The sequence below is a fragment of the Nannospalax galili genome, unplaced genomic scaffold (genome assembly GCF_000622305.1).
Source record: "Nannospalax galili isolate Female #2095 unplaced genomic scaffold, S.galili_v1.0 scaffold896, whole genome shotgun sequence".
NCBI classification, from domain to species: domain Eukaryota; kingdom Metazoa; phylum Chordata; class Mammalia; order Rodentia; family Spalacidae; genus Nannospalax; species Nannospalax galili.
Genome location: NW_008338110.1, coordinates 87,087 through 108,745, shown reverse-complemented (window position 1 = coordinate 108,745; position 21,659 = coordinate 87,087). Strand labels below are relative to the sequence as shown.

The window sequence follows — 21,659 nt, the reverse complement described above, 5'->3', positions numbered from 1 at the left end:
GGGAAGTGGTTTCCTGGTCATTTCCAGCTCCATTGTTCCAAGTCCTGTGTCAGTAGTATTTCCTGTCTTCAGCAATAAGGTCTCACCTTCAAGTTCTGTGGGTGTCCACAAAGCTAAAGAAAAATGACACCAGAAGTAAAGTGACACAAAGACGAGGGTTCATGATGACATGATAATTCAAGGGATGGCAGATGGCCACAAATCGGTCATAGGCCATCACAGTCAGAAGCATGGCATCCATACATCCAAAAGAGAGAAAAAGAGACATCTGAGTGAGACAGCCCACATAGGAGATGACTCTGCTGTGGATTTGGATGCTCACAATCAAATTTGGGACTGTAGTGGAGATGAAACCCATATCAGCCAAGGACAAGTTGGAGAGGAAGAAATACATGGGGGTGTGGAGGTGGGAATCAAAGATGACAGCCAGGATGATGAGCAGGTTCCCAAGCATAGAAACCAAGTACATGGACAGGAACAGTCCAAAGAAGAAGGGCTGAAGTTCAGGGTCCTCAGAGAATCCCATGAGGTAGAATTCTGAGACAAGCGTAAGATTTCGTGATTCTGTATTTCTAGGACACCTGCAAATACAGGGGATCAAAACAAAACAAAACAACAAATAAGACCACTTTGTATGTACACTGAACAATTCTTCAATAGATAAGTAGATAGAATGATACATATATACATTTGCATACATACTTACACATACATGATGTGTAAAATTGTTTATTTGTTATTTCTATATTGGCTCTCTCCCTAGATGAACCTGGATATTCTTTAAGGCATGGTTCTAGCAATTTTCTTGCCTCAGATTTGTGAACACTGGGTTCACAAGAATTTTCACACTTTATATACGTGAGTCTCTCTCTCTCCCTCTCTCACTCTCACTCTCCTTGTGTGTCTGTGTGTGCATGTGTGTGTGTTGGAGTTTGTTTGAGGCAGTTTTTTTAATATTCAGAATATGTCACTGTGTGATTTTTTTGTTCGTTTTTGTTTGTTTTGTTGAAGACTGGGTCTTGTTTAACAGCTCACCTATCCTTGAACACATTATTCAGTGAGAACTGTTCTCAAAACAACAGTCATGCCTCAATCTTCTGACTACAAGCATGTATACCATATAATATATATATTTGCAATGAGAATTAACAACTGAAACAGTTATACTTCATATGTGTGCACCTTCAACAATATTTAACATTATTAGAGAAGTTTCAGCACTATGCCCATTTCTGAGACTCCCTCAACTTGACAAGATTAGAAGGCCAAGAACATTATGGGTAATAAATCTATGTTCATAGTAAAACACAGTTTAGTCTTTTCACAGAAAATATATGAGGATGAGAAAAATTCTTTCATATTTAAGAAAATAACTTATGGTAATTTCTAAATGAAATTAAGCAGCAGAAAATTAAACCTTATTGTATTCTAAGACAATTGTATAAAATCCTTTGTAGTAGATCATATAATAACGGAAATTGCATCATTTAACACAAAAATCAAGTTATTTCTTCAAGGAAACATATTTTTACACTCCTATCTATACTCGCAACATCTACCATTCTTGGACTTGTCTACTTTCACCCTGTATTTCATCAACTGCTTTGTCAAATACTAATTATCATTTGCAAGTACTAAACATACATCTCTTATTACTGGCTTTGAGAGACATCAAATTTTGAAAAACATAGAAAATTAACTGGACATTTTCCACCACATCAGAGTGGAAATATAGAATTAGGGAGCACTGCACCTGCTGTTGATCAAAAAGATTAAATGACAAGAACTTCATTTAGATTGTTATTTGATTTGGAGGCAGTTATGAGCAAAGTACAGTAACAATAAAAGTAAATTTAAAATCTGAAAATTTATTTATTCAGTTTTATTTTTGTCAACCTCATAAATATCCAGTGAGAAAAACGGCTCCTTACTGTGTGTTAGTTTAAGTCCATGTCTGCAGGTAGCCCTACCCCAGTGCAGTAAAGGCTCACAAGACAGACCCAGGGACCTCTGCAAAACAGGAACTGAGTGAGCAGCTGCTGCTCCAACAGAGCGGATAGTTTAAACATAGTCTGTTTCCCCACATAGGTTTGGAAGACAAACAGGCCTCTGCACCCATGACCCAACTGCTGCAAGAGCTCTCTCAGGAGAAGCTGCTTCCCCTTGATAAGTTTCACAAAGTGTATACCACTGCATCCTGCCAAAACTATTTTGAATTATTTTTCCCACCTTCCGCATTTCCTAACACCTTATAAAAGCCTCCAGATAGCAGCCTGCAACCTGGCAGTCTTCCTCAATCCTGGAATTTGAAAGTGACCCCAGGCAACTTCCCAAATAAATCTTGCTTTCGTTGGAGTCCTTCTGATTCTTGATTTTTTCCAGTTTTACCTGTCACTTTGTTAATTCAATATTCTGTATGGAATGGTGACACTGCTTAGTACTGTTTGCAATAAAAAGCCTTCTCTCTCATTTACAGTGGAGGGCATCATTAGCTCCAAGGATACAGCCTGTCAATGTCCATGATGCCTAAATTGACTTTTCTTCAGGCTTCCTGATACAGGGACTGAAGCTCTCAATTCATCTGAGGTAAAACATTTACCTCAGCTGATTTAAATCATTGAAAAGAAAAAAAGCAAATGTGTAGGGTGACTTATAAACACATACCAAAAATTAAAATAAAATATTATATAAATGATTGTAGTATGAACATTTCAGCCAAAAGTTTTGAGATCGTTTAGATATTTTATCCTGGTATAACAATATATCACCTGTGTCAATATTTAAATATTTAGTCGTTCTCCTCAGGCAAAAAAGTCAAATAATAGTAATGCCTTTAAAGTTTTTGTATTACTTTCTTTCACTAAAGTTGATAACCACTGTCTTAGAATGTTTCTTGGCATTTATAAAATGTTCTATGAATATTTATTATTATTGCCATTAATAATACTCACTTTATATTTATATATATACACATCCAGTATATTTTATAGTTGTCTGTCAAGATCACACACATTCAGAATGATAAGGCTATAGACATTTTATAGAGATCTGAACCAATACACAAAGTTTCACTTCTTGGAATCTCTGTGTGATTCTATTCTTCTGTATATTTAGTCCTCAAAGTAAACAGGTGTCCCCTGGAACTGATGTTATGGGCTGTTGTTGGCCACCATGTGGGTGCTGGAAATATTTTCTTACGTGTGTTTCTATTGTGTGACACGTTCTAAGGGAGACTTGAACAAATATTTACTCACCTGAGACACAGTACCAGCAGTAATCCAAGGTAAATATACCACCAAAATCCAGCTTGGTTAATCAACAAGCCTTATTGGTGTTACTTACAGCAATACTAGTGAGGGTTTACTTACGAGAATAGAATATACTCAAAGACAGCTGCATCACCAAAAGCCCACCCCTACTCAAGAAAAAGGACACCTAGAGCTTACTTCACAGCCTTAAGGCAGTTCATGAGGTTAGACAGTTGTCTTTTTCAGGTCTCAGCCTCTTCAAGGCAGCTCAGTTCATCTCTGCTTCTTCCAGGCACCTCTGCTGATTTCATCCTCCCAGAAACTTGGCTTGCCTGAAAGTCTCTCAGCAGTCCTTAGGGTTTACAGAAGCTTAGGGATGGAGTGGCCTAGTGAACCTAGTCAGTTTCCCAGACTTCCTGAATCTATTGAAGTGTTTACTTCCCGAGCTTTGTAAGCTTCCTTGCAAGATTGAACATCCTAAAAACATAGGCTGTTTACCTCCCTAATAAGCATCCTATTTCTTACCTCCCTTTAGGCATCTTGTTGTCTATCTTTCTGTAGAATATGATTGTTTATCCAGCTTCCCTATAAAGTGGAAGGAAGGTTTTTTCTGGGACAAAATTGCTAGACAACAGTTTTCATGTCAGTATTGCTTATCAAGTCATAAAGTTATTAAACCTACCTTAAAATAATTTACATGTCATATATGTAATATACACCTCTCCCTCATGAAAAGTAGTGTTTTGTGTCAGCAAGTAACTTAAATCACAGCCAATAAATGTATTGGTTGTACAGATTTGTATGAAGGAGAGATATCTTTTGACTTATAATTTATTATGAGAATATTTCCAAAATCCATATGCATGTCCATGTAAAAAAAGAAGATAATGCTGCATAAGGTGTTGATGGACAACTTTTCTCTCATGACACATAGTCAATTTTATAATTTGTAATCTATATTTGCTTTCATAATAGAAATTCAGTCATTATGGTCTATGTCCTTTTATTATTGAGATTTTCCATCAAATACCACAACCATTTCTGCAGTAGTAAATACTTTATAATAACACACCAAGAAGTTGCATCCTTCATGGGGAATAATGTTACTTTAGGCTCAAGTAGAGGCCACAGTGTCATGGGATTGGAGATCACAAATAAATAAGCCCTGAATAATTAACTTGCTATAGCTCTTCTCTGTACTCTTAATGACTCACAAAAAAGGTAGGTTTGTAATGGCCCCAAAAGTAGTCCCCAAATTGTAACAGCCAAAGTATCTTCATATACTTCATTTTGTACAAAGCCACTTTAAACCTCAGAAGCTAGAAAAACAGTCAGCTTCAAGGCAATGGTGTCTTTATTAATCAATGTAATTTAAGGGTAGTTGAAACAGAGCAATGTAGTGTCTGTTCTGGGTCTCACCCAAGGCTAATGTCAATCTGATGCTTCGACTGCTTCATCTCTTTGTACAACCATGAAATTGACTACCATAGGCTGTGAATGATTTATACATTACAATAGATCTATAGGTCCCAAATGTAAATGGCCCATATAGCTGTTTTTTTCTTGTCTCTAACTCTGTTGAACATTCATAAAAAGGGAAGAAATTACAAGCATGAAAGCACCAAGTGTGGTGAAGTCAATGTAGGATATGTCCATTCAGTGTTTACACACAATCATTTTTTTTGAATTCCTACAGGACAAAATACAGCAAAGGCTCTGGAAATCAGAAGTAAAACTAACAGTCATTTTGTCCATAAGCATAAACAAATAGACAAAGATAAAAATAAAATGTCCTCATACAGAAACTAGAAAACTTCACATCAAAGGGCATTTAACAGGAATAAAAGTAACATTAAATCTTTGACTTTTAATGCTGCTACTACCAAATTATCCCTAATTAGTGTTTATACATGTGCGTTTGTGTTTATGTGTGAATGTCCATGTATACAAGTGCTCTTGCAAGTGTGTGTGCACGTGAAGAAACCAGCAGTCTGATTCCGCTGTCATACCCAGGCACTCACCACGTTCTTTTATATTTAAGAAACTCTGACACTGGCCTGAAACTCAAGATACAGCTGATAATGAGCAAGAAAGAGGAATATGCCTTTCACACCTTCCCCCCTTCCTATGCTTGGATGACAAACACATGACACCATGCCCAGCTTCTTTTTAATGTGGATTCTGGGCTCAAAGTAAGGTCCTCATGCTTGTGAAGCATGTAGTTCACTGAGGCAAGCACTCTACTGACTAGGCTATCTCCTCATCTCAGTTTTCCGTAATTTTGCAAAATGCACATTAAAACCACACAGAACAATCAGTATCTATTCTTGTTACAAAATACACTGGTCTAAACCATAATGCATTAAGATGACAAGGCTGAGTTTCAGAGACACCAACAAATTGTTTTATGCCACAGATCATGTAAGTGGAGGTGACAGCATTAAACATTACATTATGAAACCCTGAATGAGATGCACTGAACTCATTTATTTTTTCCCAGACATCGGGTCTTAAGCAAGAATCCAAAGGTATTGGTTACAGGAATATTAGGCACATGTTTAAATAATGTCCAGGTTCCTAAAGAGGGATCAAACTGAGATATTATCTCCATTTGAAAATATGTGGGATAAAACAAATGTGAAAGAAGACTGTAAAACTGCAGGACTATCCAGGACTGGCAAAAAGACAGAGATGCCGGGCGCAGTAGTGCATCATGAGCCTGTCTGCTTAGGAATCAGTTTAGAAGGACACATTTGCTACACATTTAGGGAAGGTATGAAGAGTATGGTGAAAGACGATTGGAATATGATTTCTGGACTGTGCTAAAACCAAAATGTACAAATTCTAATTCCTCAGAAATGATATAGTTTAAATTGTCTAGACATCGAACTGTCAGTTTCTCATCACAATAAGGAAACAATACTTCCATCACCCCCTGCAGATACACAAGTCCCTCTGTACTTACTGGGTTTTGCTGCTTCTCTGCTGGGTATGGACCAAGGAGGACAGATCCAAAGACCTTCCCATGCTGCTGTCCATTGATGTCTCAGGAAGTGTCCTCAGGACTGAAGAGTACTGTGTCTGATGGGAGCTTCCTGTAGAGGACACCCATGGAGAGAAGAAAGAGAAACATTGGGCCAGCTACACTGAAGATACCAAACTGCAGGGCTAGAGAAATGGGCTGGTGGTTGACTATTATGTGGCCTTAGAGGCCCAATGCTCAAAAGTCCTAATTAGAAAAATTACTCCATGTTATTGGTTCAAATCTCTAAAGATTTCCTCATATTAACGAAGGAAGAAGTTAAGAAAACAAATCACACAATACTCAGGTAAAACCCATGTGGACTCTTCATTTGTTTCTATTTTTTTTTCTTTTCTTTAAAAAAGAACTTTCGTTGAGCTGTTGTACATTTCTTACAACAATTCTTAATCAAATATAGACCTTCCTCTCCTATCCATGACCTTCCAAACCCCCACCAGACTCCATGTACTCCACTAAACATGTTGTCTTATCCAGTCAAGTATTTGTATCCAGGTATCCTTCAGTGCAAATTCATCCACTAGAGTCAGCCTATCTAGAGATCACAAGTAAGGCCTACCCTCCCTCACCCCATAGTAATCAGTCTCCAACAGTCCTCAACCTAGGGCTGGCATGCCACCCATTTTTCTCTCTCCACTCTGGGCCTTTGTCTGAGTGAGTTGGCCTGGGTCCTGTGCTCAGTGCTGCCATTATCACAGGTTCACAATTGTAAGCTTCCAGTGGTCTTAAAGCCTCTGCTTCCCTGTGTTCATGAAACACTCCTCACTCTCACAATCTTTTTGCCCCTTCTTCCACAATGGGCATGGGTGGGTGAGGTTTAATATAGGAGTACTATCTAGTAACACACACTCTATAGCTTTTGTTCTTTAAAACTTGGTCAGTTGAGGGACCTTCTCTGTGTATCACATTCTGTTGTATAAGGAAGCTTGACTGATGAGAGTTGAAGAATGTGTTAGTTTTCTCTCTACCCCCTTGTTATGCTATGTTTATGAGTCTTAGTTGTAGAGGTTGCTATGGCATTAGGGCTGGGCTGGAGCATTGATTGATTTTCTTCCCTTATAGTTTTCATATTATCATCTAGCATTGTAAGAGTTAAACTTCAGGTAGAAGGCTTCCAGGTCAGTTACTGCTTCATTGCTTCAATTCCTATATCTGAAGTATGTCCTGTCTTCAGCAGTAGGGTCTTATCTTCTAGTTCAGAGTACTAGGTGCACAGATCTGTTTGCCTGAGCAGGAGCCAGAGATGGTGGGAATGGTTGGACCACCTGAGGAGGGGCTTACCAATCTATGTTAGGGTGTTTAGCTAGTCTTAGTGGAAGCTAGTCCAGAGAACTGAGGCAGAGAAATTGGAGCCTAAGTGGGCCCAAGGCTGGCAGATAGGGGACAGGATGGGGGCGGGAGAGAAGAATAGAATATGTATGATCTTTTTGATGCAAATTGTGACTATTTTGTTGAGAAGTTTTACATGTATATTCATTAGGAATATGGACTTATTGCTTTCTTTTTCATTGTGTATTTTCCTAGATTTGGTGTTAGAGTAATAGTGGTATCATAAAAAGAATTTGAGAGTTTTCCCTCTGTTTCAGTCTTTTAAAATAATTTAAATGGTATTGATTGTAGATCTTTTTAAGGACTGATAAAATTCTGTGGCTCTATCTAGGTTCAAGTTGTCTTTCAGTCAGAGGGCTCAGTTATTATTGCTTTGAGTTGTAATGGATCTGTTTAAGCTGTTGGTCTCCTCTGAGTTTTGCTTTGGTGGTTTCCATATATTTAAAAATTCATCCACTTTTTTTAATTTCCAAATTTAATAAAAATAATCAAGAAACTGAGGAGATAACCCACAGAGTCAGAGAAATTTTTCAACCAGAGACACGTCTGACAAAGGTTTAACATCCAAAATATATTAAGAACTCAAAAAACAAAACATCAAGAAAACAAGTAACCCAGTTAAAAGATGGGCTAAGGGTCTTGTAGGAAAGCAAGTGTCAGGCTTAAGCACAGGCTGCGCTAAGAGAACACAGCTTCCGCTTTGCGAGCACAGCCCACGCTTCTGCAAAATAGGCAACCTACAATCCACCCAGATGAGAGGATCCTGCCTGGATGAAGGGATCTGTCAGGAAGTGACACAACAACTTATGGGACACGGGGGCAGAGGGAGAGTTATATAAAGCTTTCACTTCCCAGCAATAAATGAGTCTGCAGCACCTGGCCTAGTGCCTACTCTCATCTGGCTCCTGGAGTCTGTGTGTTGATTCCATGCCACTCACCCCCACCTCGGCCAGAACCCCTATTCCCTGCAGTGCCTCATGGGCTGGACCCACGAGGAAACCTGCAACAGCTGGTGCCCAAACAAGGTTCCTGACCCCCCGGCGTTGGCGACGCAACCAACTTCAGTTCATTCAGTGAGTAGGCCCTGGGTTTTGTCTGTCCATTTGGCCGCTAGAGGGTGAGCGAGTGGCCCCCCTCCTCTGTCCCCTCTACCTGTCATATTGGTTGTTAAATCAGAAAAGGCACACTCCACCGTGTGGTCCTGAAGTCCACGCCAGCACCTTTTTACCTTAGCTCGCCTTGTGAGTTCACATAAGGACTGATCCACCCCTAACTCAGAGCCCAGGCATCGGGTCATCCTGTTGCCTGTCCCATAGACACTGTGTGAGCATACAGCTGGAGGTGTCATGGCCTCCAGAAGTCCCTCACTGAGCTCAAGACATTTGGATCTGATACACCTTTTCATGTTGGGGCAGTTTACATCCGAGTGGCTCATGGTCCTTGTTTGCTTCATTTGTGCCCTGTTGGTAGTCACCCTTGCCTTTTACTTTTGTGGTGAGTTTCCCTTAACAGGACCTTCCCACGATGGGAAACTTACCACCACAGTGCAAGGAGCCACAAAAAGCAGCACTCAAATCACTCCTTAGTACTCCAGGACTGAAAGTTAAACCAAAAGATGTTGAAAATTTCGGGGATGAAACCACTAACTTGGCTCCTTGGGTCTCTACCGAGAATATGTGGGATCCTGACCTCTGGATGCAGGTCCTTTTCTTGGCCCAAAAAAGGGAAGTAGGATTGGGAGTCATTCCCCCTGCCTCTTTTGTTCCAATCCTTTTAGCCATCATTGCCAGCCTTAAGTCCTCCTCCCCTGAAGAAGTCATTTCAGCACACAATAAGCATTGTCAGGATCAGGCCAATGTAGACCTTGCCATTACTTCAACCCCCACTGACCTTGATATGGGAACGAGCCAGGAGGTCAATACATATGATAAAGGGGCCCCTTGCCTCTACCTCAGACCCCACTTTCAAAGCCACAACAATCAGAGACACCACCACCCCAGTACCCCTGGAAAGAACTACATTCTGCCTGCTCCAATGCACCTCCTGTTCACTATACCCTGCCATGGCCTACCCACCTCTCGCTCACCCTTGCTGGCCATTGTCTGCCTTTCCAGTTAACGTCGGCCCAAATGCTGCACAACAGTCGTGAGTGCCCACCCCTCTCACGGACCTTGCACTCATCCACAAAGCCACCAATGAATCAGGCACTGACTCCCCATATTTTGAGCAAGTCCTCCACCAATGGGCCATGCAGTTACAGACCCATTATGATTGGTATAACTTATTAAAGGCTGTATTAGAGCCCTCAGTCTTCCTGAGGTGGGGTTCAGCTTACGATGATCAGGCTGAAAATCAGGCATGTCTCAACCTTCAATATGGCCTTAATATTACTCTGGATATGTTCACAGGATGTGGACAATATATTGACCCCATTTCCCAGTCCACTATTGGCCTTCATACTTACTACCAACAAGTTAGTGACCTGGCCTTCAAGGCCCTTAAGTGTTGCTCCCCACATGAAGCACAGGCATTCTTCCAAAATTTAATTCAGCAGCCAGGGGAGTCCTTCACGGTCTTCGTCGCCCGTGTAACTGGGGCAGTGGAATGGAGGTTGGAGTGTAGACCCACCTGCGATATGCTTATCAAACAACTGACATGGGAGGGCCTGAATACCCTACCCGCAATGCTATAGTGCCTGTCTGCAATGATGATATTCATAAATGGGTACTTGCAACTAGGGACCTAGACCCCAGGACAGGGCCCATTGAGGTCCTGACCTCCACCTTAGAAGGGCCCTTATTAGAGGGAAGGCCAACCCCCTCCAATTCAAAAGATGACTGCTGGAACTGCTTTAGGACAGGACATCTCTGCAGGGAATGCTCGAACAACAGAGCTCATCCCAAGATCCACTTCCCCAAATGCAAAAAGTATTTCATTGGGCAAAAGATTGTAAGTCACAGCCCCAATCAGATTTGGCTCCTTTAAAATTCACCTGGGGCACCCCTCAGCCCCACAAGTAAGAGGAAGAACGAGACAGATTTTATGGACCCTTCCGATTCTTAATCACTGCCCCCTAATGACCTTATTTCTGGGTGGGATAGCTGTGAAGGGCCTAGTGGACATGGGAGCTGATGTTACCATCATCACCGAGAGAGAGTCTCTTTGGTTTCCCCCATTGGAAATATCAGCCTGACCTGCCCAATAAGGGAGTGGGGGGCAGCCAGGACACAAAGCTGGTCATCCAAGCAGTACACTGGAAGGACTTAGATGGGAATAAGGGCACATTCACTCCAATAGTAGCTGACATCCCCCGCAACTTGTGGAGTTGAGATGTCCTGGAGGACATGGGTGTGGTCCTTACCACAGACGATCAGGCCTTTGAAGATGATGTCATAGCCCATGATAAGCTTGGCCTCTCTGGGAGAAATCAGAACCCTGACCAGCACCTCCAATTCTAAGGGCCACTGCCCTCCCTGGGACATCCCCTAAGGAGTGTCCCTCACTGATTGCACTTACCTGCCTCTCAACAGATTCGATCTGGGTGGAGCAGTGGCCTATTATAGAACCTAAATTGTCTATCCTCAAAAATTTGGTCCAGGAACAACTGGACCTCGACATTTGTAAACATCCACTAGTAAATATAATGCCCCAATATTCATTATTAAAAAGAAAAATGGCCGTTTTAGATTGCTTCAGGACTTACGTGCCATTAATGACCAAATGGAAAAAAAATGGGCTTGACATAGGCTGGCTTGCCCGACCCTAGCACTAGTCCTCAGTCTCATTATATCATAACACTTGATATTGAGGATTGCTTCTTCTCAGTCCTTCTGGCCCCCCAGATCGTGATCACTTTGACTTTATGGTTTGGGAACCAAACTTCCACAAGCTGGCCCTCAGATATCAATGGAAAGTCTTTCCCCAGGGAATGAAAAAACATTCCTACTATTTGTCAGCTTTTTGTCTCACGAGCCACTTCAACCATCCCTCACAGAGTACAAGAGGGATGACATTCTGTTGTCCCACCCTAACCCACAATTTCTCTGTAACCAGAGACTCTCTATCATCCTTGGCTTGTCTATCATCTTAGATAAGCTACAGGAGGTGCCTTCTTATGCCTTTTGGGGTTATACCTTTTAGGCCGGCATACGCCCTATGCCCCCTGCCTTTAATTCAAAGATGGTCTATACACCAGCTGATTTTCAACAACTCTGTGGCACCATAAATTGGTGTAAACAAATCTTGCCCATTCCCTCAGAGGAACTGGGGGTGCTGTTTTTTTCTTTCGGAGAGCCCCACCTGCCCTTCAGCAAATAATAACTTAAACCCCACAGCCATTGCCTTATTGCAAAAGATCATTGAGTTACTCTCGTCAACCACCCTCAACATATATGCACCCTTAAAATCCCTACAGGCTTTAGTGTTATTGACTTCTTCTGGTTTCCTTAGTGCCCTTTGGCATACTGGGCCACTTATCTGCGTCAGTCTCTCATACTCATAGCTCCAGCAGGTTTCCTCCAAGTTTGATCTTGGCCTTTAATTTGGCAGTCAAACTGCACACTCAAGCTAGAACCTTCAATAGAGAACCCAACACTATCATGCTCCCCTTTCCCCTCCATAGTCTACAGGCACTCTGGGCTGATTCCATAAGTTTTCAGACCATGATATTAGGCTTCTCTGGCACCATTGACAATCACCTGCTCCAAGACAAAAGAATTCAGGCCTTTCTCACATTGGCGCTCGAAGTTAAGCCTCACAGCACTCCTTCTTCTTCCCCAATTCCTCAAGTGACCATTGCCTTTTTGGATGCTATTAAGAGGAGCTTTGGGGTCCTGATACATCATCCTGGAAAAAAGGACATCACCCACGTCGTCCCTTATCCTGGCTCTGTCCAGTTGGGACAACTTCTTGCTATACTGAAATCTTTAGCAGAGTGCCAAGACGAACCCCTAAATCTCTTTTCTGATAGAACCTACACTGTTCAGGTCTCTAAAATCCTAACGTTTCCTCATGTTAAAAACTCCTCCACCCCACTCTACCTCACTATGGTCAAGCTACAAGAATGCCTAGAAAATAGAAGTTACCCATGGTACATCTCACATATCTGCTCACATACTGCACTTTCTGGAATCCTAGCTCTGGGGAATGCCACCACTGATGCCCTGATCATGAGAGTCCAGTCTAGCCTGTTAGAACAAGCAAGAGCTTTACATCAACAATTAGACCTGTCCCCTCAGAGTATTCATTATACTCCTCGCAGAAACCCCTGTGTCCCAATGCAAGCACCTTGTCTGCTCATGTGCTACTTGTGCCCCACTTATGCCTCTCAGGCCTCTTAACAGGGGAGGAGTGAATCCCTGTGGTTTGACACCCAATGCCATTTGGCAGATGGACGTGACTCACTATCCCCCTTTTGGGAAATTGAGATTTGTTCATGTTATAGTTGACACATGCTCCTCCCTTACTTATGCTTTAGCTCTCAGGGAAAAGACTATTCATGCCATTAAAGCTATAAAGTCTGCCATGCTAATCATGGGTGTACCCTGGGCACTTAAGACTGATAATGGGCCCACTTATTCCTCTCAAGAATTCAATAAATTTGTTTCCTCCTGGGGAATCAAACATACCTTTGCTATTCCCTATAACCTGCAAGGGCAAGCCATTGTTGAAAGGACCAACAGGACACTTAAGTCCCTCCTGGCTAAAAGCCCATTGGCTGATGCCAAACGTGACCCTCACCTGGCTCATACTGAGGCTTTGTTCCACCTTAATTTCCTCATGTTTGATGACAGGGGTCTCAGTCCAGCATACAAACATTGGTCCTTCTTGTCTCGGGCTATGCCCCTGCCACCATTTAGGTGGAAGGATCTGATTTCATCTCTGTGGCAGAAACCAGCCCCCGTCCTGACACAAGGATGAGGATACGTTTGTATATTTCCACAGTATGCTGCAGCCTCCATCTGGATTCCATTGAAAGATATCTAGCAAGCTATGGAAACCAATCTGGAGACCCGACTGTGAGTTTGATAAGCCATGACATCCTTTTCCAGCTTTGTTATCTTTGGCAACCTTTTGTCCTTTGGCTGTGCTTCTTCCCAGGATTCAGATCTCTGGGCACTGGTCCCCTTACCCCCTGATCCTCCCTGTAGATGAACAGTCACCCACTTCTCCAGTTCTCTTTACTATTAATGAATCCCTCGGTCTCCCCACCATGGAATTGACTCATGTGTCCCATTCCCATAAACAGCACATGGTCCCTTGCAGGATCACTCTGCTTCAGCCCAGTTCTTAACCCTTCCTCCCCTAATGTCTCTCAAGGTCACTCCTTCTTTAACATCACAACAGGCGACTTTCATGGAAACCAAAGCCAGAGCTCCTTATGGGGCCTCAAAATCTGGTCTCCCTTAGTAAAGGACGCCTCTGAGATTACAGACCCTTTGTGTCCCCTGGGTCACCATCCCCCCCACCAAGGTTCAGGCATCCTCCATGGACCCGGTGCCATCCCACCTATAAACTTCCCACCATATTGCGCTTTCTTATTCCATGGGAACACTGCTTCCCGCTCACTCCTGAGGTACACTCCTCTTTATGGATTATAAGGGATCCCCCAGGCTTCCTCCCTGGCAGCCTGGAGACACTTTGTCTCTACAAAATCTTACTCTTATGTCTACCCTTACCCCATGCGTAAAGACACTGTCAGGGGGGCCTGGGAGCTCTGAGGGCCAGCGTCTTGCCTGGATTTGCATCCTCTATTCTTTGTATTAGGTGGAGCCATCTTTAATGGTGATAATTCAGAGAAGAGTTCCTCGGGTGTCACAGACCCAACTTGGACACTTAATGAAGTCTCTGTTAACATCTCTTTTTCATTCTTCTCACCCGTATGTGTCCATCCTCTGTTTGCTCTGCTTCTTGCTAATGTCACAAGTGACCCGGAAGACACACTTAACTGCTCCCTCACTAACTGCACTCTCATGGCATGCTGGATTTTCCCAGCTTCTCTCATTCTCTTTGTGTGCAAACCCGCAGCAATCTGAGTTCCCTTTCCTAATGCCACTCATTTCCATGCTGTCACCCTCATGGAACAGATGGTTATCCAGCCCTTCCCCCAGGTCAAGAGAGGTTTTGGTATTACAGCAGCAATCATCACTGCCATTATCTTTTCCTTGGGAGATGCAGCCACTGCTGCTGTTGCTATCACTAAATCTTCCACTACCATGGAAATACTCAATGAGGTAGTATCCAAAACCTCTCAGCCTTACATACTCAATCTTCTATTAATCAACACCTCTTCCAGGCTATTTCTGTCATCCAACAACAGGTAGACCTCCTCAGTGAAGAGATGGTGATCATCAAACAGATGATGGTAATGGCCTGTGAACCACAGTTCAAAGCCCTGTGTCTCACACCTTACAAAGTAGATAACCTTGCTAGGCCCTGGATGGAACTCTCACAGTACCTCCATGGCCGCTGGAGCCAAAAGTTTCTCAACTACTCCAAGTTGTTCACTGACCAGCTCATCTCCCTAAATTATACATGGGCTCAGACATTAAATACAAATGCTGGATTCCTCGACAAAATTTGGTCAAACTTAAAAGCTTTGTTTGACCCTTCATGGATCATTACTTATTTGCTCTTGGGTATCATAGTCTTAATTCTTTTCTTGCTCATAAAATGTCTTGTTCTACACTTCTGCAGGAAAAACCAAGTAAATTACTCAGTGTATCAGGTTCTCAAAATGCTCAAGGATCCAGACTTCAAACCTCCGCCCCCCCCCCAAGGTCTGGCAGGTCTGGCTTTCTGACATCCTAGAAGCGGCTGTGTAATTTCTTGCCCTCTTCCTGCCTCACATGGTCATGCCAGAGGTCACACCCTTCGAGGGTTGGCAGTCAATGACGGGTAAGATCCTGATGGTCAGGATGACCTAAGATAGGCACAGTCCATCAAGCTGGGTGTCCTCTGAGGTAGGGTCAACTATGTTGAGGCAAAGAACCTCAGCTCCCACTGATCTTTCTACAATAGAAAAGGATGGATATGTAGGAGAGGAAGTGCCAGGCTTAAGCACAGGCTGCACTAAAAGAACACAGCTTCCGCTTGGAGAGCGCAGCCCATGCTTCTGCAAAATAGCCAATGTATGATCTGCCCTGATGAAGGGGTCCTGCCTGGATGAGGGAATCTATCAGGGAGCAATACACCAACTTATGGGACACTGGGTGCAGGGGGAGAGGTATATAAAGCTGCACTTCCCAGCAATAAACGAGTGTGCAGCACCTCGCCTAGTGCCTGCTCTCTTCCGGCTCCTGGCATCTGTGTGTTGATTCCACGCCACTCACCGCCACCTCGGCCAGAACCCTCATTCCCTGCAGTCCCGCCTGTGGTGGACCCACGAGGAAACCTGCAAAAGGGTCTAAACAGAGCAGTCTCAAAAGAAGAAATAAAGATGACTAAGAAGCATCTTAAAATGTGTCCAACATCGTTAGCATTTAGGGAAATGCAAGTTAAAACCACTTTATGATTTCACCTTCCCCAGTCAGACTGACTAACATCAAGAGAACAAATGATACCAAAAGTTGGAGAGGATGTTGGGAAACCGGAATGCTCATCCACAGCTTATTAGATTGAAAATTTCTTCAACCCCTGTGGAAAGCAGTGTTGGAGAACTCTTTTTTTAAATTTTTAATAACTACATGATTAGAAGAAGCATTTCATTACAGCTTTAATATATTCAGTAACACACTCCAGAGCAACAGTACATCTCTTTCAAAAGTGGCTGTAAGTTTCTAGGTTCATAGTTGAATTAATACAGTTATACAATATTGAACTCAGTATAAGCCCTGTAAGACATAAAATTAAATGAGTTTTTAATCTTTAAAATATATCTGCATTTCATTTTAGAATATATTGTTCCTTGAAGAAAGACTCATTGTTTTTGCTACTAACACTGAGATGTTGGCGCATGCATCTCTAATCTGTATGTATCTGATTATTACTAGTCATAATTGGTTGCACTCAGATCCTTGGTGCCTGTGTATGTCAATAAAGTCATCAGGTAGATTTCAATGGCAGTGTTTATCTCCGCTACTAATTAACATGGTGTAAATTTCCATGCTTCCTCCTCAAATATAATACATTTAAAAAATTTTGTAGTTGTTCTTGTTGTTGTTGTGTGTGTGCGTGTGTATCACACAGAACATCCCAAACCATCTTATTCAACTATACACCTACTTCCCAGATGGCACCCTCCCATAGCCTCTCACCAAACTGGCTAAGAAACATCTCAAAAAGTGTTGAACACCATTAGTAATTAGGGAAATTCAAATTAAAACCACCCTAAGGTATCAGTTTACCCCAATTAGATTGGCTAGGATCAATAGAACAAATGATACCAAATGCTGGCGAGGATGTGGAGAAAGGAGAATGCTCATTCACTGCTGGTGGGACTGCAAACTCATTCAGCCCCTATGGAAGGCAGTGTGAAGAACTCTTATAAAACTAAAATGAACCTACCATTTGACTGAGTTATACCACTCCTTGGCATATACCCAAAGTACTCATCCTATTGCAGACACACTGTATATCCATGTTTGTTGCTGCTCTTTTCACAATAGGTAAGAGATGGCAGCAAACTAAGTGTCCCTTAACTGACAAGTGAATAATGAAAATGTGGTACATTTACACGATGGAGTTCTACTCAGTGGAAAAGAAAGATGAAATCATGAAATTTGCAGGTAAATTGATGGAATTAGAACCTTTTATACTAACTGCAGTAACACAGACTCAGAAAAACAAACGACATTTGTTTTTCCTCATATGTGGATCCTCACACCAAATCCTTATTAGTGAGTATGTATCCAGGCGTAACTACAGGAACCAGAATAATGAAAAGGAACCACGGAGGTAAAGGGAAAGAAAGAGCCTGAGCGAGAAGAACAGTAGGAAACAGGGGATACTGAGAGAAATGGATAGATATGGGATTATTTAAGTAGAAGGGGAAAGAGAGGATTATTCCAGGAATCTTGTGGATAAAGGGAAAGAAGGAGGCCAAGAGAGGTGGTACCATAGGAGACAGGTATTATCAAGGGAGAAATGGTGAAAATGGGGACACTTTAAATGGGGAGAAGGGTTAGACAGAGAAAAAGAGAGTGAGTGAGTGAGAGAGAGAGAGAGAGAGGAGAGATAAATAATGCCTAGCTAGTCTTAGAAACCCACAGGGAACTATATAAGTCCAACAACTTACTGACAAATTATACATACATTATCTCTACATGAATCCATGTGTAAAGCTAAAGGCTACATAACAAGAAACAGTGACAGAAAGGAGATACCTTCCTTTTAGTTGTTAGAGAGGGTAGTCCAAGACACTCCCAAAATTATTGAGGCTATTGCCTCAGCCCTTGATGGCCTCCTAAAACTTGAAGGTAAGACCTTACTGCTGAAGACAGAACATACTTCGGACACAGAATTTGGAGCTATAGACCTGCAACTCACCTGATACCACTTCCCCTGAAGGCTAGATCTCATAGCTTTCGAGAGTGCTATGAAGGTGCCAAGGGAAAACATCAATGGATGATCCAACACCAGCTTCGAGACCAAATAACCACATCAATGGCCAGCACAGAATACATCATTGTTGCATTAGTGACACTTTTATCGTGGGGGCAATCGACAGCTACCTAATTTGATTAAAAGCCCACTCAAAGGGAGGACACTCAAGTGTGTACTGTAAACATAACCTAATACACATGGTTGGAGTGGTCATAGATCTTAGCACAAATCCCAATACTGTTACATCGTTAGACTATTGTGATTTCTTACTATTTGCAAAATATGTAGCCTTATATTTATAGACAAATATCCCAGTCGCCACTAATCAAAGAAGCTCATTTTTCACCAGTCAGAGACTATTGCCAAGTACCACAACTGTCACACATGGAAATTAACAATGAATACCCAAGGCTAATGGACACATCTACAATGCAACCTCTACACTTAAGGCTCATAGAATATAGAACAGGGATAAAGAAGAGGGCTAACGAAGTTCTCAATTCTCAATAATGAAGCTCCCTTATGCAGCAGAGGGCCAGGAATGCAAAAGGTCATAAATGGCCAAAGTGTACAGATCAAGAGTCTGCTGAATTATTGTCCTTGGACAGGACACCTTTATTAAACTTCACCCATCTAAGGCTGAGGTACCATCATGGAAGAGGGTGGCAGAAAGATTGTAAGAGCCAGGGAAGAGGTGCATGATCAATTTAGAAACTGTTCTACAAACTCCTAGGAACCTGCTCATATGATTCTATGGCAATGGTATCAGCATATACAAGTTCCATGCACACTCAGGCAAACAATAACCCAGCATAGAACTGGGAAAATGAACAGTAGATCCCAATCTTATCTGAGGAATGGTGTCACCTGATTGCTGCTAGATGAAGACGAGATGATCTTCCTAAAACAACAGACTCAGATAGTCTGGCTAGACTCAGTAGACAGATTTGCACTGAGGAACAATTGAGGACACTGAAAACACAGTGGGCCTTAACAGGGATGACAGAGTATATGAACTCCAGTTGGGGAGGGGGTTATGGGAAGGTGCTAGTGGGCATGGTGGTTTAAAGATGGTCGAGATTATTTAAGATGTTTCCTTATAAATTACTTTAACCTATGATTTAGCTGTTTGTATCCTGAATTCTGTATTATGTAACACATTTAAAACTATAGTAAAATAATTCCTTAAAATTAAAAAAAACTAAAATGTAGAACTTATAAAAAAAGAATAAAATGTTCAAAAAATTCCATAGAGTTAAGGTTTTTAAATTATTTCCTTATAATGTTCTGGAATTTTGTGTGTGTCTGTTGTGATATCCCCTTTTGTCTTGGAACTGTCCACTTGGATTTGTTATCTCTTTCTTTTAGCTCACTGGGCTTAGGGTCTGTCTATCTTGTTTATCTTTTCAAAGAACCATCTCTTAGAGTCATTCATTCATTGTATTTTTTCTTTGTTTCTATTTCTTTAATTTCCTTTCTGATTTTTGTTATTTCTTTTAGTCTTTTGGGTTTGGGTTTGTTTTGTTCTTGCCTTTCCAGATTCTTGAGTTGTACCATTAAGTCATTTACATGTACTCTTTCTGATCTTTAATGTAGACACCTAGAGTCATAAATTTCTCTCTGAGGAGCATTTTTCATATCCCATAACTTTTGTTGTGTTGTCTTGTCATTTTAATTTAGTTCCAAAAATATTTTGATTTCTTCCTTGGCCCATTCATCATTTAAGTGTATGTTCTTTAATCTCCATGATTTCATGTATCTACTAGAGCTTCTTTGACTGATGACTTTAAGCTTTATTGCATTGTTGCCTGATAGAATGCATGGAATTATTTAAATTACTTTGTATTTGTTGAGGTTTGTTTTGTGCCAAGTATGTGCTCAATTTTAGAGAAATTTTAATTGGTTACTGAGTAGAACGTGTATTCTTCAGTGCCTCGATGGAATATTTTGTAAATGATTTTAGGTCCATTTAATATATCAAGTCATTTAAATCATATTTTTCTCTCTTTAATCTTTGTTCAGTTTACCTGTTTATTGGAGAAAGTGGGATAGTCAAGTCACCTACTACTACTGAGTTGGACTTCATCTGAATCTTAAAGTCCAGAAGTACTGTTTTTTTATGAAACTTGTTGCATCAGAGTAGATGCATATAAGTTCACAATTTTAATGTCATCTTGGTCAGTTTTTCCCTTGGTCACAATGAGGTGATCTTCCTTACCTCTTTTGGTTAAATTTAATTTAAAGATATGAGAAATGTTTTATTTTATAAGATATAAGAATTGCAGCACATTCTTGTTCCTTCATGCCGTTTGCTTGGAATGTTTTTTCCATTCTTTCATCCTAAGTTACTGCCTATCCTTGAAGATGAGATGAGTTTCCTGTAGATAACAAAAGGTGAATTTGATTTCTTAATTTATTCACTTAGCCTATGTCTTTTGACTGGGGTAGCGAACCCAGTGATATTTAGTTATTATTGAATGGTTTACATTGATTACTGTCATTTTGTTTTTATTTGTGTTCTTACTTTGTATTTATTTTTTCTTAGATTGCATTTATGCACTTTATGCCTTTTTTTCTTTCTGTAGTCTCTTGGATATGGTGATTCCTTTATTTCGTTCATTGTATTGCTTTGGATATTCTCTGTAGGGCTAGTTTAGTGGACATGAATTCTTTCAGTCTATTTATGTCATGGGATTTATTCTTTCCCTCTCAACTATGATAGACAGTTTTGCTGAATAAAGTATTCTGGGTTGGCATTTATGATGATTTAGCATTTGGAATAACTTGCTCCAGGCTCTTCTGACTTTTATACTTTTTCATTCAAAAGTCAGCTCTAATTCTGATTTTTTTCTCTTTTATTTAATGTGTTACTTTTGCTGTTTTCTATATCCTCTCTTTGTTCCATAAATTTAGTATTTTTACTATGATATGCCATGGGGAGTTTTTGGTCTGATCTTTTCTATTTGGTGTTTGGTGTATTTCATGTAAGGATATGGGTATGTCTTTCCTTGATTTAAGGAAATTCTCTTTTATAATCTTGTTGGTGATCTGGTCAATGCCATAAACCTGAGGTTCTTCTCCTTCCTCTATGCCTGTAATGGGTAAATTTTGTCTTTTCATGGTGTCCCACATTTTCTGTATATTCTATGCCTGTGTTTTAAAAGATTGTTCCTATTCTTTGGTTGGTTGAGCAGTCCACTTCTTTAACTGTGTCATCCTGTCTTGATATTCTGTTTTCCATTTCCTTTTTTCTTTTGGTGAGATTTTTCCTGTCATTTCAAATTGGATTATTTAGTTTTTCAATTCAATCTTCATTTCATCCAGAATTTCAATATTTCTATATCTTTTGTGAGTTCACTTTTCTAATGAATTATATTGGTCATTTCATTCAGTTATATATTCATATTTTCATTAGCTTCGGACAGGAGTTTATTCCTATCCTGTTAGTTCTGTGAGTTCTTTTTGTGTGTGTGTGTTCTTTAAATTTGTTGAATTCTTTG

General features: G+C 41.0%; 1 protein-coding gene across 1 annotated transcript in view; it reads right to left on the bottom strand.

Annotated features, from left to right (window-relative positions):
- Nucleotides 1-14,681, bottom strand: part of LOC103733972 (olfactory receptor 18-like) — a 15,052-nt gene extending 371 nt beyond the window's left edge. Inside the window, exons 1-4 of the mRNA XM_008832883.3 lie at nucleotides 14,494-14,681; nucleotides 12,702-12,803; nucleotides 129-581; nucleotides 1-44 (exon numbers count right to left, since the gene is read on the bottom strand). The exon at nucleotides 1-44 is cut by the window's left edge and continues 371 nt beyond it. Of these exons, the coding sequence (XP_008831105.3) occupies nucleotides 1-44; nucleotides 129-581; nucleotides 12,702-12,803; nucleotides 14,494-14,681 (787 nt within the window). The remainder of the gene's footprint in view (nucleotides 45-128; nucleotides 582-12,701; nucleotides 12,804-14,493) is intronic.
- Between the last annotated feature and the right edge of the window lie 6,978 nt (nucleotides 14,682-21,659).